Consider the following 16,245-nt stretch of genomic DNA (forward strand, 5'->3'; position numbering starts at 1 on the left):
TCGCACTTGCAGTTTGGAGTGTTGCGAAACCAGAAAATATGGCACTGCAGCTAGCAGTCGATTCTCGTTGCACTCGTACATAATCATCGATCCGGCCGCCAGCACCTTTTAGTTTTTAGTGCTAAGTCTACCGTCTAGCTCGGCTTCCCCACAACAGGCAGTGCTAGCAGTGGGCAATGATAACACTGTATCAGTAGACTCTACCCCGTCCCCCACTGTTTCCAACTCCAAGATCAAGCTTGCACCTACGTAGTCGTTACCTGCATTGTAGTCCGGGTGCTTCGTCTGGGCTGTAGTGTAGTAGATCTACGTACCGCTACTGACTGTTTAGTTGTTGTGATCTCTTGTACTTGTACTAGTTGTAGTGCCAGTTTTCCTTGGCTGACTCACTGATTCAATGCTGAGTGATCTAGTGAGGGGGCATTGAACGACTTACAGTTACTTGAGTTACACCGCTCGGCTGCATCTCGCTTCTCCACCCTGTGATGTGATCGGCCGGGTGAGCAGCACATATGCAGGCGACTGTTTAGACCCTGCAGCCTGTGTTTCTGCCTCTGTGCGTGGAGCTGCTGAGCTGTGACAGAGCGGGAGAGCGGAACCCGCGTGGCAGAATGATTCCCTGACAGTGACAGAGGATTGAATCATCCTACGTACCCAAACTGCAGCTAGGAGTAAAACTGTTGGTGAACTTCATCCTTGTCGAAGAAGAGTGTGGATGGTGATTGGTGTCTTCTAAGCCGGTCGTACCCCATCCGGGCTTAGCTTAGGAGAAACGTTGAGTTAGTTTCGACATAGCTTCCGCCTCCGATTTGCGTTGCTTGTTGACAGTCTCGGTTGTGGACTGGACAAGTGCCGCTCGCAGTAGAAGAAATGGCTTGTTCGGCAAGTGACACAGGTAGAGGCCGCAGCCGGTGGCGGCAGTGGCATGTCGCTCATACGCTGGCCACATTCTGTTTCCTACTGAAGCAGATACATGTACATGTGTGCCTGGCGGACGACGCCGACCCTGGAGGCAATCGAGTATCGGCGGCCGGAGATGCCTTGCCCTTGCAGCCACACTTCCGACAGACGCTAACACGGTCGGAGGTGGACGTGTGCACTCGTGCACTACCCGTACCGTTCTGCAGCCTCCGCACCCGCACTAATTCCTCGGGTGCAGCGACGGGTGAGTAGGGCGAGCTTGCTGTGCGTTACCTAGGCTAGCGGCTAGGAGTGTTGATTTTTGATGGCTAGGTGCTAGACTAGTCGACTTGCGACTATCACTATCACTGTATTCGGATCTTGTGTCCTCTTCGACCAAGGTACATTGTAACCTGAAGAGATTATCAGTCTCTCATTCTGTTGTTGGGTGTGTTCACTACGTTGGATGCATGTAAAATTGTCTGTATTTCCACTGGAAAGAAATGTCACTGTGCGTGGCAGTACAGTGTGCAGTACAGTAAAAATGCCCAGATCCAGACGCCCATAATCCGGGCACGTCCACCTAGTACCAGGCACCTTTCTAACTCATCTCGCAGATGCCTGTGTATACGTGTGGACATGTGTCTATAGGTGTGTGTATATGCGTGTGTGCGAGTTAGGGTGTTGTGGGTGGGTGGGTGGGTGTCCTGTGTGTGCTTGTATGTGTGTGTGGGTGTTACTATGTGTGTGCGTGTTAGTATGTGTGTGTGTGTGTGTGTGTGTGTGTGTGTGTGTGTGTGTGTGTGTGTGTGTGTGTGTGTGTGTGTGTGTGTGTGTGTGTGTGTGTGTGTGTGTGTGTGTGTGTGTGTGTGTGTGTGTGTGTGTGTGTGTGTGTGTGTGTGTGTGTGTGTGTGTGTGTGTGTGTGTGTGTGTGTGTGTGTGTGTGTGTGGTGTGTGAGCGACATTAAGCGCGTACTTGTTAGTGCTAGACCTGCGCCTACTGCATCTGCCTCTGAAATAGCCCGTCCCTGTATACATTCACGCGTTACTCCTCTCGCTATCGTATTATCACACCTCTCTCCACTTAGATATACCAGCGCTGCCTCCTATTCCATTATCGTTGTCTGATGATTGGTTCAGCCATGAAACTCGGAGTCACAACGGAATAAATTTGCCAAGGTTTTCATTGTGTGCCTTTGTGTAACTCATCTCGAGTCGCTAAAATTGGCTTTTCCTGAAAAACTGCCCCAAAATCTATTGATTGGCATAAAAATATGTTTACTTGCATGCAGTATCGATATTAATAATTATTATTATTAGGAGCTTCTACGCGTTGGCATCAATGCAATGTAGATATACACAGCACAGAGGGTGTGCGCCTTAACCTGCAATAGTGCTCAAATGCCCGGAATGGGCAGAGCGTAGTACGCAAGAGGTACACAAAAGGAAGTATATAGGGCTGTTTTTTGTTGTAACTCAGAGTTTCATGGCAAAAACCAATCATCAGACAACATAAGGAGATTAGAAAAACGCAGGTATATGAAGGCAAGCAGCATGTATAGCTTTCGCATACTGTAGTGTCGCGTATAAAAGCATGACCTGTATAGAAGCATGACTCGAATAGAAGCTGATTTTCCAAAGCATGCCATGACACAGAAGCACAATTTGAATAGCACATCTACTTGTAGTCTTGCACACTACACGTGTGACAATGTGCACTGTACAGTGTAGACTGAAGATGCTGACGTAGAAGCATGTTTTGAATAGAAGCATAAATTTGATAGAAGCACTGTTTGAACCCTGGCTTATACGGCCGTACACACCTGCTTTTATACGCGACATTGCAGTAAGCGATATAAGAGAGAGAGAGAGAGAGAGAGAGAGAGAGAGAGAGAGAGAGAGAGAGAGCGAGAGAGAGAGAGAGAGAGAGAGAGAGAGAGAGAGAGAGAGAGAGAGAGAGAGAGAGAGATCGGAAGCTGCGTTGCAACCTGCCTGGATTAGTGAAATTTTACTATACCTCATTACAGGTAGAGATTGGCTATAGGGTTGGCGCGGGTTATAGTAATAATTATACCGCTTACAATGTTATCACCTTCAACATTCAAAAGTAAAAGTATCTTTTCCACTCAAACGAAACCGGTTATACGAGTAATCGGCTATAGCAATACAGTACACTCAAACGTCTCTTATCCGGACGCCTCAGGTATGGGCACATCTCTCTACCCGGCACCTTCAGCTTGAGTTGCTGTGGCAAAAGTACTTCGATTTTGGGAGTTTGAACTTTTTTTGTATGCGCAAGTGCGTATTCGTCACTGCCAGCCTGTGTAGTCCACGCATTTTCATCATCGGATTCTTTTTTTTATCCTGAAAGTGTGCAATACGTGCCAAATAAACTTCATCAAAAACTGGTATAATACATGGTCGATGATCTGTGCTGAGATACGGGCAATGCCCGGTTCCGGGCCAAGGTGCCCGGATAAGAGGCGTTCGAGTGTATATCGCCTATTGTGGTCCAAATTCTCACTTCAAAACCACTCAATTGCATACATTTATTATGGATCGTTTATAGTAATTCATTGTACCCGCAGGAAGCCTCGGGAAAATAAGATTGTATAAATGCTGTGTACTACCAGCACTTTGGTCATAGAGGAGATGCAGGTTGTTATTTTGTACTTTACAAGTCTCGGTATAGTATTTACATGTATGGTGCACGTCTGTGTATGTCACCATGACTAAGTCGTAAAGTTATCACTTACATACTTTGAAGTACTACCTTGTCCAATCCGATGTAGTGATAATTGTCTATAGTGATCATATCACACTTGTTCAAACACCAATGCTATAACAGATCTCTACCTGTACATAGTGTGTGTGGGGGGGGGGGGGGGGACTGATCATGATGGTGTAACTGTAAGATTTCTTAGTTTGTGTCAGGTACTGAGGTCACGTGTGCTGTGTTTTTGTACTTTGCACTTTCGAAAATTGTGGGGCGCGTGCATTCAAACTGCAGTACGGCAGAAGCCTCGATGGAACTCTCACATAGGCTCATGTGGCCGTGTTGTTGTTGAAATGCTATATGGTACAATGTGTGTTGTGCTTGCCTCCATCCTGCATGCAGAGTTACCCCAACTGGCGTACACTTGCAAAGGATCATCTGACACTATAAGCTGGAACAACACCAGTCCGAAGACTACAATTGTACTACTGCACCTCTTTTTCCCATACGAAAAGGAATGCCAAAGATCGTTTCGACTCAATACAACTTCCACGCAGGTGCTACTGCCATTGGATGTATTAATCAGGTTTCTTCCTTACAACTGCCGGGCACTGAGTCATTTTTACCCGCTTATCGCACTTCAACAATGTAACAGCAAGGAAGCTTGTGGTCCCATGGGCGAAAAGTTGGATTTTTATAATTGCCTAGGCGGTAAGTACTTTGAGTATGTTGTTACCCAGATATTTAGGAGTGCCATCCACACCCGCCTTACTATACATATATTGCATCCACCGATAATAAGTCAAATCCAATTATAAATGGCACCCCCCCCCCCTTTCAGGTCTGCGTCGTCGTATGGTTTCAGTGCGCTTGCTTAAGTAATACGTCACACGTCATCGTCAGTCGCAACCCCTTGTTTGACCTTGTAGAAAAGCTGTGACTTATATGTTTTCTTAAGTTTGAGGGAAAGGTGCAAACGGGAACAGCTATACTAATATTTACTAGTATTTACTAGTATTTACTAATATTTACTAGTATTTACTAGTATTTGGGGAAATACTATACTCCCCCCCCCCCCCCCCCCCCCCCCCCCCGTTCCTCTGGAAAGCATACGCTGCATAGTGTGTTCAAAGAGAAGAGTCTTCCAGTTTGACGAGAGAACGCCCAATGCTGATCGGAGCATAGCTATGTGGCACACGGATTACGGAGTGCAACGCTTCTGCTTCACGGCAACTACAGTGTGTTACTGAGTTTCATGCTATCAGCTATCCAGCTATCAGGCTATCAGGCTATCAGCTATCAGCTATCAGGCTATGGCAATCATCCAACCAACTGATAATGTTCAGAACATTAGACAAAAGAGACGGGACTATTGCACCATGGGACAGAACTGATCACGAGTGAATTGGCGTTTTTGACCATGCTGGTCTTCTTCAGAACGAATGTTTAGCACAGTCTGGATGTATTCAGCAGGGAGCGTATGCGTTAACGCTCAACAAAGTACGATCTCTACCCCACATCGAGATCAAGCAGAGAAAACCATGTGCATGTTGATGCGTTCCAAATTCAGTGCCTTGTAAATAGATCGTCACCTTTCACTAGGGCAGTTGGGTGCAAGGGCTGGAGGTGCGAGGGCACTGGCATTTGTACAGCATAAATGCATGACAAGCCAGCACAATAACCATGCTGTCGTGTTGGCACGGTAAGATGGCGGTGCAGGGTGGGCACATTCCATGTTACATGGCCAGCAGAAACTTCACATATGCATTTTGACACAATTCCTGTGGGTTTCTTGACTTGAGAGAGATGCTACGGTCTGATGTGACGATATAAAAGAGCTCGGAAGCCAGGACAACATGTCTGTGTTTTTTGTTTGTTTTTTTTTCTACAAAATCCACATATCTCCAGACACTGGGGTGAATGATGTGTATTAGCACCAGGGCCATAATGTCTGTGGTGCTGCTTTTTTTCCTATTAAATACAGGTGATGTCGTGAGGTAGGTACTAGTATGTGAGCTGAGTGAGGCTTGCTTGTTGTTTTGTTAATACTCAGATGTTTTCGCGAAAATGTGTGCGTTGAATAGCTAGAGCGTCTGCTTCTAATAATCAGTCAGGCTGTTGTGGGGTAACTTGCTCAGTCTACACACCACTCAATCGAAGGTGGCCTGTGACCAAACTCTGACTAGGTTGTGCCCACTAATAATGTGTGGTTTCGGTTGAAATTCACAAGGACCCCTTTGCAGTGTTGGTGAGAAATTGGCCTTGCATTTACTGAGAATATTCTGAAGTTTTGAAAGGAACATCAGTCACAGGTCCCAGCGCTCAACTCGTATGGAAGATCTAAAAATACTTGTCAATTCTCAATTAAGGCAATTGCTCTAAGTGGCCAGATGGCCACTTTGCTACATTCTTTCAGATTTCCAGGGTGTCCCGGCTGGAATGGTCTAGAGACTGTTGTAGACAGTTGTAATAGAATTATTATGATAATTACACCATCACTGGTACTATGCCGGCCAGCAAAGGACACTGGTAGCAAGTTAGCCTACGGTTCCTAGTACATGTAGTTCATGCACACTGTTATTATGCCTGTGCCTGGTTACTGTTGGATGGTCAAGAGCTGACAGACAGTCGTCGGGAGTACTGGCATCTTGAATCAGGAAAGTGAACCAGGGTTGGTTGTTACTCCGACCCAAACTGCTGTCATCATACATGCCGTGCAGTGAAATACCCATCAGTGATTAGTAACAGCGTGTGTGTTCTTGTCAAAGACCAGTGTCGGACTGTGTCAGTTTGTACAGCGGGTGCCCTGACCAGCAAGTACATGTAGCAAGAACCCCGGTTTTAGTACTCCGTGGTACCAGCCCATCATGAGGAGATCATGTACTGCAGTGTATCACATGTATTGCCCAATACCTGTTCACAGACAGTATCATCATCTTTGCTACGGTGGTTGTTCATTGTCTGGGCGCAGGTGTTTTTAAACCAATCTTATTGCTCTGCTTTAAAACCCTCTAAGTGCCACTGGAGTAAGAAACTTCAAATTTTTGGAGTTCAGCAGAACTCAAATTTTTCATAGCTCAGCTATATCTCCACGGATCCTCACAATGATGGTTCTCTGGACAGATACCAAGGCCAGGCAGACAACTATGAAGAGAAAATGCAGCGAAAATTGTCTTCCTCGCGAGGTTGCCTGAGCGAAGTTCGTTTTCTGCATTTTCGTAGCATCCGCAATTTCCCACGCGTGTGAGCGATTGCGGTGCAGTCAACTTTCAACATAGGAAATTTGGACAAAGTTGACCTGAAAGCCACTGAAGATCTCGATGTTTTTTGATATCCAATACGCATGGGTTGCCGCAAAAAAAATGGAGAAACCCGCGATGCGTATACTTAATGTTTTCGACTCGCGACACTTGTTTGTCCGAGCGCTCGCACTTCGGGCTTCGCCTTGGCGGCATCTATCTTCACGGACCCAACATGATGTGATGAGTCGATAGCCAAGGTCTTCTTCCTGAAGACGTAGAGTGGTCATTTGTAACTCTCCTGTGTGTAGAAGTGGAGATCTAAATCATTTGTACACACATAATCATTCTGGGCTCCTTACGTCGCCCGTGGCGCTTAGAGGGTTAAACTTGAAGGCATAGAATTCCACACAACCCCATCATGCTAGATTATTTAACTAATCCAATCGTACCAGTATACGCACTGTTGGCATTGTTTGAACCCAAGCTCCATTGTCCCGTGATGCCCGGTGCGCTGCCCTGGCATTCTGCCGTGGCTCAGCCTTGTCATGTCAGCATGAGTTGCCAGAATTAACTACCACATTTTCCGGAGTATAAGCCGCACTTTAAACACCAGTAGTTCACCCAAGAAAGCCGGTGCTGAGACTCAGTATACTACCATGGTCACATAACACGGTGATAAACAGGGAGGACGTGTCTGTATTTCATGACAAAACAATCTGGGTGCGGCTTATACTCCAGGAAGTGCGGTGATTATCTGCTACATGTCCGGCAATGAGCGGATAATGAGTCTGAAGTGGAGAGCACTGGCTTCATTCTTATAGTTGAGAATTTGTTTGTCTTTCCTTTCTATTCTCAGATCCAATGGCTGTTCAAATCCATGGCAACATCAAGCAGAGATCCGTATCAATGCAAGTGAATACCTACAAAACAATCTGGCCATCGCAAACGCCAAAGCAAAACAGTTATCATGTTCTGCAGCGTGATGTCACACGCAACATCACCAGCATGTGTAATCTGACTCGAGTGGTATGTACTGCAGCTACTGCAGCTACTGCTGCACTATAGTAGTATTCTGAACTGTCATGTGCTGTTGACAGTGTAACAATACTGTACTGCTACTAAGGTGCAGTGTTCACCGACATATCATTTTATTTGACTGACTGATCTTGCAAAGGAAAGCAAATGCCTATCGCACGGCGGGATCGCGATGCGATTATGTTAAATGAAACTGGGTTGCATGTACACCAATTGGAAGTGTGTCTTCTGGAGGGTCAAACGTATGTGATTTACAACAAAAATACAAGAGAGGGAGGGAGGGAGAGAGAGAGAGAGAGAGAGAGAGAGAGAGAGAGAGAGAGAGAGAGAGAGAGAGGGCTGTGTTGCGACTCTGAGTTTCACGTTAAGTCACAATCGTCAGGCACCCGATCTGCTGAGCCAGTATGTACATACGGGCATCCTGCACCTGGTAAAATTCTAGCCTGTTCGCTTTTCGGCATCCAGCAGTACTACTGTCTAGTGAATATGTTGTTTTGTGCTGGGAAAGGCAAGCAGAAAGGACGTCCTACCTCTAGCTACAGATTATCAGGACTATATTTCTCAGTCTCCTGTGTTTCCATTTAGAACAAGTTATCATCCTGAGCACATGAACTAGTTACTTGCACCACTTTTTTAATACTTTTTAGCGTAGATGTCAACCCTAAATAAAATATCTCGGCATAAAGCTTCCAGTGCCGCACATACAAGTAGGAGGACAGAAGCTAAGTCACATGAGTCACGTGACATGTTTTCTAGCTCCCCAGTTTCCACCACAAACCTTGTGCTTTCTGCTATTTCTACCGTTTTTCAGGTGTGCAAGGCAAAGAAGAACCGTTGTGTGCTGACCTGCAGCAATCTGGACCCCTGTGCTCAGTATGAATTCTGTGTATATGTCGATAGCCAAGTACCCGGAATCCAAAAAGCAAGATGCCAACCAGGCATGACCCAGTGGACACCTGTGTCGACAAAGATGTCTTCAAAGCAAGGTATAACCCTTATGCACATTGACGTCACATACCACATCCCGTAGAATCCCGTAGAATCCTGTAGACCCAGTTGGTGTTGATTGTACAGGACCTTATTGTGTTATCTGTAGTTTCGACTACGAAACGTTCCCTTCAGGCGTTAAATCATGCAACGACTTTTGTCGGACGAAGATCTAGCTAGTCATTAGTTCTATCCAAACTGATGAAGCTGGAAAAGCGTCTGTCTGCCACTAAGTATTGGGTTAAATTGGTCAAATGTGCATGTGTAGCACACAATGATCACCCAGCCGTGCATGTACACTCCTACGGGAATTCGTACATCTGTACGAGATAATGTGATGTGCATAAGGACTATTGTGTACTGTGCAGCTTTGCTTGATATTCTGGCTTCCTGTGGTTGCTGTAGAACCCGATCATAACAAACGGCAATATCCCAAAACAGAGGCAGTTGTTGTGTGCGCATATCATGTACTATTTTGTGATTATATCCTTCTCTCTCTTCTGCAGCTGATCTGTTGTCCACTGCATCTTTACAAATGACCGGGAGTCGTCTAAGTGACACTACTGCTGTTGTCACTATAAAGGTAAGATTTGTCTCCAACATTGTATGTCTGGCGGAACGTGAGTATCATTGGGAAACAACAAGTCGAGTGCTACCAATGGTTCATTTTGAAGGGAATGGAGTGGTTGTTTCCAGTGCTGTTTGGTGGTCATGTGCGTAGGCGGGAATTGTGGTGTTGCTCCATCACTGCCAGCAGCAACTTGAGCACAGTCTTATTCTAAGTGCACTGTGAATCTGCACCAGGCAAATATTTCGCTGAAGCTCTGCTCTAGACTGATGCTAGGCTAATGGGGTTTCTCGGCACTTGTGCCATTGATTGTGAGACTTATCCACTCACCCCCACCGTTAGGTGCTGCATCTGCCGCTAGAGTTTACCGGGTGTTAGTGGCCGTCGTAAGTTTCCTTCGGGAACGGACACGATCATTTACTTACTTACTGCTCTAGACTATACTGGGCATTGTGTATAGTAACGTATTGTAGTCATCATCCTGGACATGGTCTAAGAGCTTGGCTGAGAACCAGCGAGTACCTTGATCAAGTCCTGCTTTGAAGTGCAAGAAGTACCTGCGTACTATGTGCGATGCACATTTTTTGATTGGACTAGCTCGAGGGTTATGATGACAAACTGTAACGTGCAGCTAATATGCATGCTAATATGCTAATGTGTATGTAAGTACCCCCCCCCCCCCCTCTCTCTCTCTCTATCTCTCTCTCTTTCCCTCATCTCCCCCCCCCCCTCCTCCTCCCCCGATCCCCTCCCCTCTCTGTCTCACCTATGTCAGGCACCATATACATCTCCAGGATGGATGTACAGAGTGTCAGCGGCCAGAAACCCAAATGTACAATGCAGACCTGGCTTGCGTGAGAATCCCACAAATTCCCTTTCCTTTTTTGTTTTGTTTCCTGTTGTTGGTAATCTTGCAGAGCTTCGGCAATAGTACGTCTGATACTTCCTTGCAAGTGATGGCTACTGTTTGCCTGCTTCCCAAAGTTGACACGGTAAAAAAGATCTGTCAGCAGCGACCAGTGATGCTTAGCAGTGGGTATCAATTCACTGACATTGTCTTCACTGGTCTTGAATGCCGCAATGATGAGTACTCAGTCACTGCAACCATATGTGAAGGATGTAGGACATCATCCTGCAGGAACCTAAGTCCAACACTTGTGAAGAGATCACAATGTAAGTCTGTGCACTACCTGCAGAGTTGATCAGCTACTTGGTTTCACTTGAGAGATTTTGCTTGTTAGTTTGAGGGTTAAAAAGGGAATTTTCATTTCGTTTGCATTTTGACAGCCCGTGTTATATTTCCTGAATTCTGTACCAGTTCTGTATTCACTGTGTTCATTATGCTCGTAAAAGATCCTTTTGATCTTTTTACATCTACACTAGTCCACGATTGCTATTATTTTTTACGATTTCCACTCATGTACAGGCCCGTCGCACCGACTTCGGAGGTGGGGTGGCCATGGAAGGGGGCCCCCGGGAAAAAATTCAAAAATTGAAGCCAAGTGCAAGCTTTTCCGGGCATTTGGTGCATTTGGTGCCATTTCATTGTAACTACAATGAAAGACTTTTTGATTCAGCAACAAACCAAGAAGACGCTACGATTGGGAACAAACATTACCCTCGCCCGGGAAAAATTTCAAAAATTGAAGCCAATTGCAAGCATTTCCAGGCATTTGGTGCCATTTTAGTGTAACTGCAATGAAAGACTTATTGATTCTGCAACAAACCACGACCGGGGACAAGGATTTGCCACGTTTGCGCTGAGCTGCGATCATCGCGCTTTGTTCCAGTGTGCTCCAAAAAAAAACACGCCAAAAGGCCGCCCCGGCTGTGACGGTCTTGATGTACTCTTGCAAATAGATCAATTCTGATATCACTTAAAGGTTATTCCACTACATCATCATTTGAGGTGCACTGATTAAACGGAGTGGCTGCATCACGAGCTTAGCTTTTCCACCCAGTGCATGACACATACAATGATGTCATTCGTAGAACCTTTATGCATACTATTCACAGTGTAACTACACACTGACTGTACCTGATACTCATGCCCAACTACACACTGACTGTACCTGATACTCATGCCCAACTACACACTGACTGTACCTGATACTCATGCCCAACTACACACTGACTGTACCTGATACTCATGCCCTGTAAGTACAGAGCAGCCATTATTGTACTTGTATAGCGTAGTCAGATAATAATCCCTGTTAGTTCATATAACTGTGTTCTGGAATGGCTATTGCATTGGCAGTGGTAGGCAGTAGCGGGCGATGGGCTTTCTTGTGAATGGCGATGGTTCGCCTAAAGTGTGATGCGTTTTCTCTGCATCGTTCTTCTCTCAGCGTTGGTGAACATAACAAGCGGCGGAGGCGGAGAGGATTCTGAGACTGCTGTGTCTTTGCACCTGTCCTGGGATGATACGTTGAAGCAGCTATGCGCCGCCACTGCTGGAAACCATGAAAATTGCCAACTGCAGGCAATGTTCCAATGTGCTAAAATTGGCTTGCTACCGTACTCCGTCTCGGCTAATCAAGCTGAGCTGAATGTGCCATGGAGTGCTCTCCTTCCGGATGCAACCATGACACGTCTGGACTGTGATGTGTGGGTATCGTTGTCTCTGGCTAGTTTGACACCTATCGAGCAGCACTTTCCCATATCACAGAAGCGGATCCTTATCCTGGAAGTGAGGCTTGTACAACTGCCTGTGGTGACACCAGGCGTGGGTAATTCGGGTAAGACAACGGGTGCTGAGGCAGTGGGAGAGGAGTCAACCGAGCAGGCACACCACCGAGCGGGTATGTCTTAGTCAGTAGAACCGGCAGTACCTTCTGTCTGTACGATCCCCGTTACTTGCATGCTTTGCAAGGGTAGTTAGCTGGGTATGCCGTATGATGTAGGCAAAATCATACTGGCATGTCTGCACATGGTGTTGTCCTGTTAGTCCAGGTGCAACTCTGTCATGATTACTAGTGGTTGGAAGCAACATTGCGGCATGATGTGGCTGAGTTTGTTGGTCCAATTTCCTCACTATTTTACTGCAAAGTATTCTTATAATTCCTTTAAAACAAGCTGTGTGAGACGTCCCTCAGAATTTAAAAGTATTCTATGTTGTTAAATTTATCGTTCTGACTCAATCTTCTACTTAAAAATCAAAGAGAATCAATTAAAATACGAAATGAGACCGGTCCCTTTATCTAAGATGTTGTGATGCTTTTCAATGTTCAATGTTTGCCTCTATGTATCATGTCGTTCAGGAGTCACTAATCCTGTCATAATCTCACTCAGCGTGGTATGCATTGCAGCCATTGTTGTGTTAGCTGGCATAATTGGATACAGGTGAGCCACAGGTCCCAATTACCTGATTACGTCGCTGTCATAACTAAAAGTTTAATGGTCTCTCCAAAATATAAATAATGGCTCTATATTTGGTATACTCTTATATCCTTGCTGGAAATCTCTCTTTTTGATTACATTTTGTCCACATTATGAATTTTAATGAAAAGTATAATGGTGAAATGAAGAAAATGTACGAAGAAAGAAAATTGAAACAAAACACCTCTGTGCGATTGACTAAAAAAGAGTGTGGACCCGATTCAAGTTCCCAAACTAAGAAGAACAATTTGTTCTGCTATTCTGGCAGTTCGATTCCGCTGACTGTTTTCAGATAGAGATCGGCTATAGGGCTGGCGATTATAATACAAAACAGATTACAGAATAACAAGGACAACCAAGGCTTGTTTGCTGCTACTTCAAGTATACTATACCATACAGGTTATAGTGATAGGGGATTCACACCCATGGGAAAACCTGAGGTCCACGGGACAAGGTACACGTTCAGACCATCGGCATCGGTCAACCGAGTGTGGCCGTTCATATCCGGACTCAGTTTTCCCTTTGCTGCGTGTTTGGCCATGAACATGTGGCCGGGAATGAAACAAATTATTCTGTACTGCGTTTTGGAGTACATTCTGTACTATGCTTTGCAATCACCATGCACGATTGTCCTCATGGGCACTGTCTGCGATGCGCTCGTACAACTAGGGTTCAGAGTTCTCATAGCCAGCAATCGCATGTCATCACGATCACGTACATTGAAAACCAATATATTTTTGCGAATCGACCTTTTTCTCAGCATCACTTTTCAACGAGGACGAAGCAAAGTCGGCCGAGCGAAGCCTAGAGGAAGAGAATCATCCTGTCTACTTCACCATGACGATACTGACATAGGTACGAGACGAACTAAAATATCCACAAGAAAACTGTACGCCCACCTCCGCGCTGACTTTGGTCTGAGAATTTTCTATTACCATCAAAATGTACGAGGAGCACTAAAAAATCAGCTACAGACGTACCTGTGTCGCTCTCCACTCCTTTTTCAAGGCACGAAAGTCGTCTGTCCACTTTCAAACCGGGAACAAGACATACCGGTACTAGTGGTCCTTTTCAGCTGCTCCACGAGTGCGGGTATTGTTCACCAAGGGCCGCAGAGCAGCATCTATTCCGGCCAAACAGCTAAAAATACAAGTAAACCTGCATGCCTGAGTACATGAGTACAGTCATGCAGTAAATAGTCAATTTCAGTGTTTTTGCTCCAAACAGCATCTAACTTTGACTAGCTACAAAGATTACATCAAAGGATCAAACAACAACCATTTTCTTCAGGTTTTTTTTCGGCAGAAGGCTTCTCCTTGTGCCTGGCCCAGGCCAAAAATCACACCTCGGAGGGGTACAAAAACTACAACTCTCAGATGTCGTCGATTGCAGGCCATGTCGCCAAAGACAAGATATACGCACGTGCATCGTATGGCCACGGCTTTGCCATTTTTTTCCTGGGAGGTTCTTCCTTTCCCGCAGTACCATGGTTTCCATAACAACTTTCGTTGTGGTTTTACCAATGTGTGTGCGTGTGAATCCTCTATTAGCAGCTTCAAAGTTCAAAAGGAAACTGAGATTGTGTAAATGCTGTGTCCTATCAGCAGTGTGGTGATAGAGTAGAATCATGTTGTTGTTATTAATTTTAACTTTACAAATCTCGGTATGGTATTCATATGTATGATGCATGTCTGTTTGTGTGTGTTATCGTGACTAAGTCGTAAAGTTATCACTTACATACTTTGAAGTACTACCCTGTCCAATCGCGTGTATAATTATGATTGTTGATCAAATCACGCTTCTTCAAACACCAACCATATAACAGATCTCTACCTGTACCTTGAACAACAATTATCATTACTTTTGTGGATTGGTCAACGGGAGCGCAAAACCAGCTTACGCTACGAAGATGTTTTTCTTGTGAGTTTCCACGTGCACGGAGAGTTTCCAAGCTGAGGTGATGCGCACAAAGCTAGACACTCTCTCTGTTATTTTGAAGTAGTTGCCAACCGAGTATAACTTGATATCCTGCGCAGTGCCTATACTGTTTCCAGGGGAACTGGCGGGGAAAAATAATCGGAAATGCGCGCAAGAAGGTGTGCGGAAAGGTAGGGGAAATGTAGGCCAAGTACAGTAGATGTGCAGAAAGCCAGAAACTGCAGTATTTTGTAACTGGTTTTGGAGATCGACAGCCACAAAACCCACGTACATACAGTCGACCTACCCTTATAACGATAACCTCTATAACGATATTACCCTTATTATTTATTATTATTATGTGCTTGTTCGCGTAGACATCAGCATGGCCTGCAGCTGCATTAATGGGCATGGAAATCATGCAAACCAGCCAAAAATACCCTTATAACGATATTTTTCTGCCAAACCAAATCACTCCATTGACTTGTGCATACAATGCCTTACCTCTATAACAATATTGCTATAACGATATTACCCCTATAACGATATAAAATGGGCTGACCAATCGACATTTTCCATTTTATAACAATATCTAGCAGAGATTATGTTGAGCCCACTATCCAGGTAGGGCAAGCTTCACTTGATAAGTCGCTGGGACATGACGAAATGCAATGGGGGCACCAGTGGGCACCTTGCTATGTACATAATGTGCATGTACGACAGTTTTTGATGCTATGAAGAGCGTAAAAAATGAACAAAATCCATGTATTATTATTATTTGAAAAGGATTGGGAGAACTTCAAATTCAAAGGATCAGTCGGGGAAGTGAACTGCCTGAAAAGAGAAAAAACGCCAGACCCACCAGGACTCGAACCTGGGACCCTGCTTGTCATGAGCAATGATGCTCTAACAACTGAGCTATGGGACCAGGCTGAACTTAGAAGGCGCTGACAAGTCTTTCACTCCAAAGGTCCCAGGTTCGAGTCCTGGTGGGTCTGGCATTTTTTCTCTTTTCAGGCAGTTCACTTCCCCGACTGATCCTTTGAATTATTATTATTATTATTAAATTTTTGATTATGACGTACATGTATGTGTATGAAATGAACCAGTTACCACTATAACAATATTACCCTTATAACAATATTTCTCGGACTGACGCAAATATCGTTATAAGGGTAGGTCGACTGTATGCTATTGGAGTGGATCACGCAGCTCACGAGGCACGAGGTTCAATCCTGCCGACGAAAGTTCATGAGCACGATAATATTTTTGTTTTGACTATAGTGCATTTCAAAAGTATAGACCTTTAAACTTTTTCGAATAATTTGTAAGAAGAAAAGAGGACCAAAGAGCTACAAGTTTAACACGCTATATTATCCACTAAGGGGCCGTCCGTAAATATCGATGTTTTTTTAGAGACGATATTGGTGCTTCTCTCCCTTGACCCCCCTCCCCCCAGAAGACGCACATGTACATCTAGATCATGGAATCAATATTTTTGG

The 16,245-nt window shown here is 45.0% G+C and overlaps 1 protein-coding gene across 1 annotated transcript in view; it reads left to right on the forward strand.

Moving 5' to 3' along the window:
• LOC135806530 (uncharacterized) overlaps window positions 1–16,245 on the forward strand; it is a 22,153-nt gene continuing 5,908 nt past the window's right edge. Inside the window, exons 1-8 of the mRNA XM_065320723.1 lie at window positions 1–1,165; window positions 4,019–4,327; window positions 7,715–7,884; window positions 8,705–8,879; window positions 9,387–9,463; window positions 10,366–10,621; window positions 11,797–12,249; window positions 12,709–12,790. Coding sequence (XP_065176795.1) covers window positions 871–1,165; window positions 4,019–4,327; window positions 7,715–7,884; window positions 8,705–8,879; window positions 9,387–9,463; window positions 10,366–10,621; window positions 11,797–12,249; window positions 12,709–12,790 — 1,817 coding nt within the window. The 5' untranslated portion in view covers window positions 1–870. The remainder of the gene's footprint in view (window positions 1,166–4,018; window positions 4,328–7,714; window positions 7,885–8,704; window positions 8,880–9,386; window positions 9,464–10,365; window positions 10,622–11,796; window positions 12,250–12,708; window positions 12,791–16,245) is intronic.

Source organism: Sycon ciliatum, chromosome 1 (assembly GCF_964019385.1).
Source record: "Sycon ciliatum chromosome 1, ocSycCili1.1, whole genome shotgun sequence".
Taxonomy (NCBI): Eukaryota; Metazoa; Porifera; class Calcarea; order Leucosolenida; family Sycettidae; genus Sycon; species Sycon ciliatum.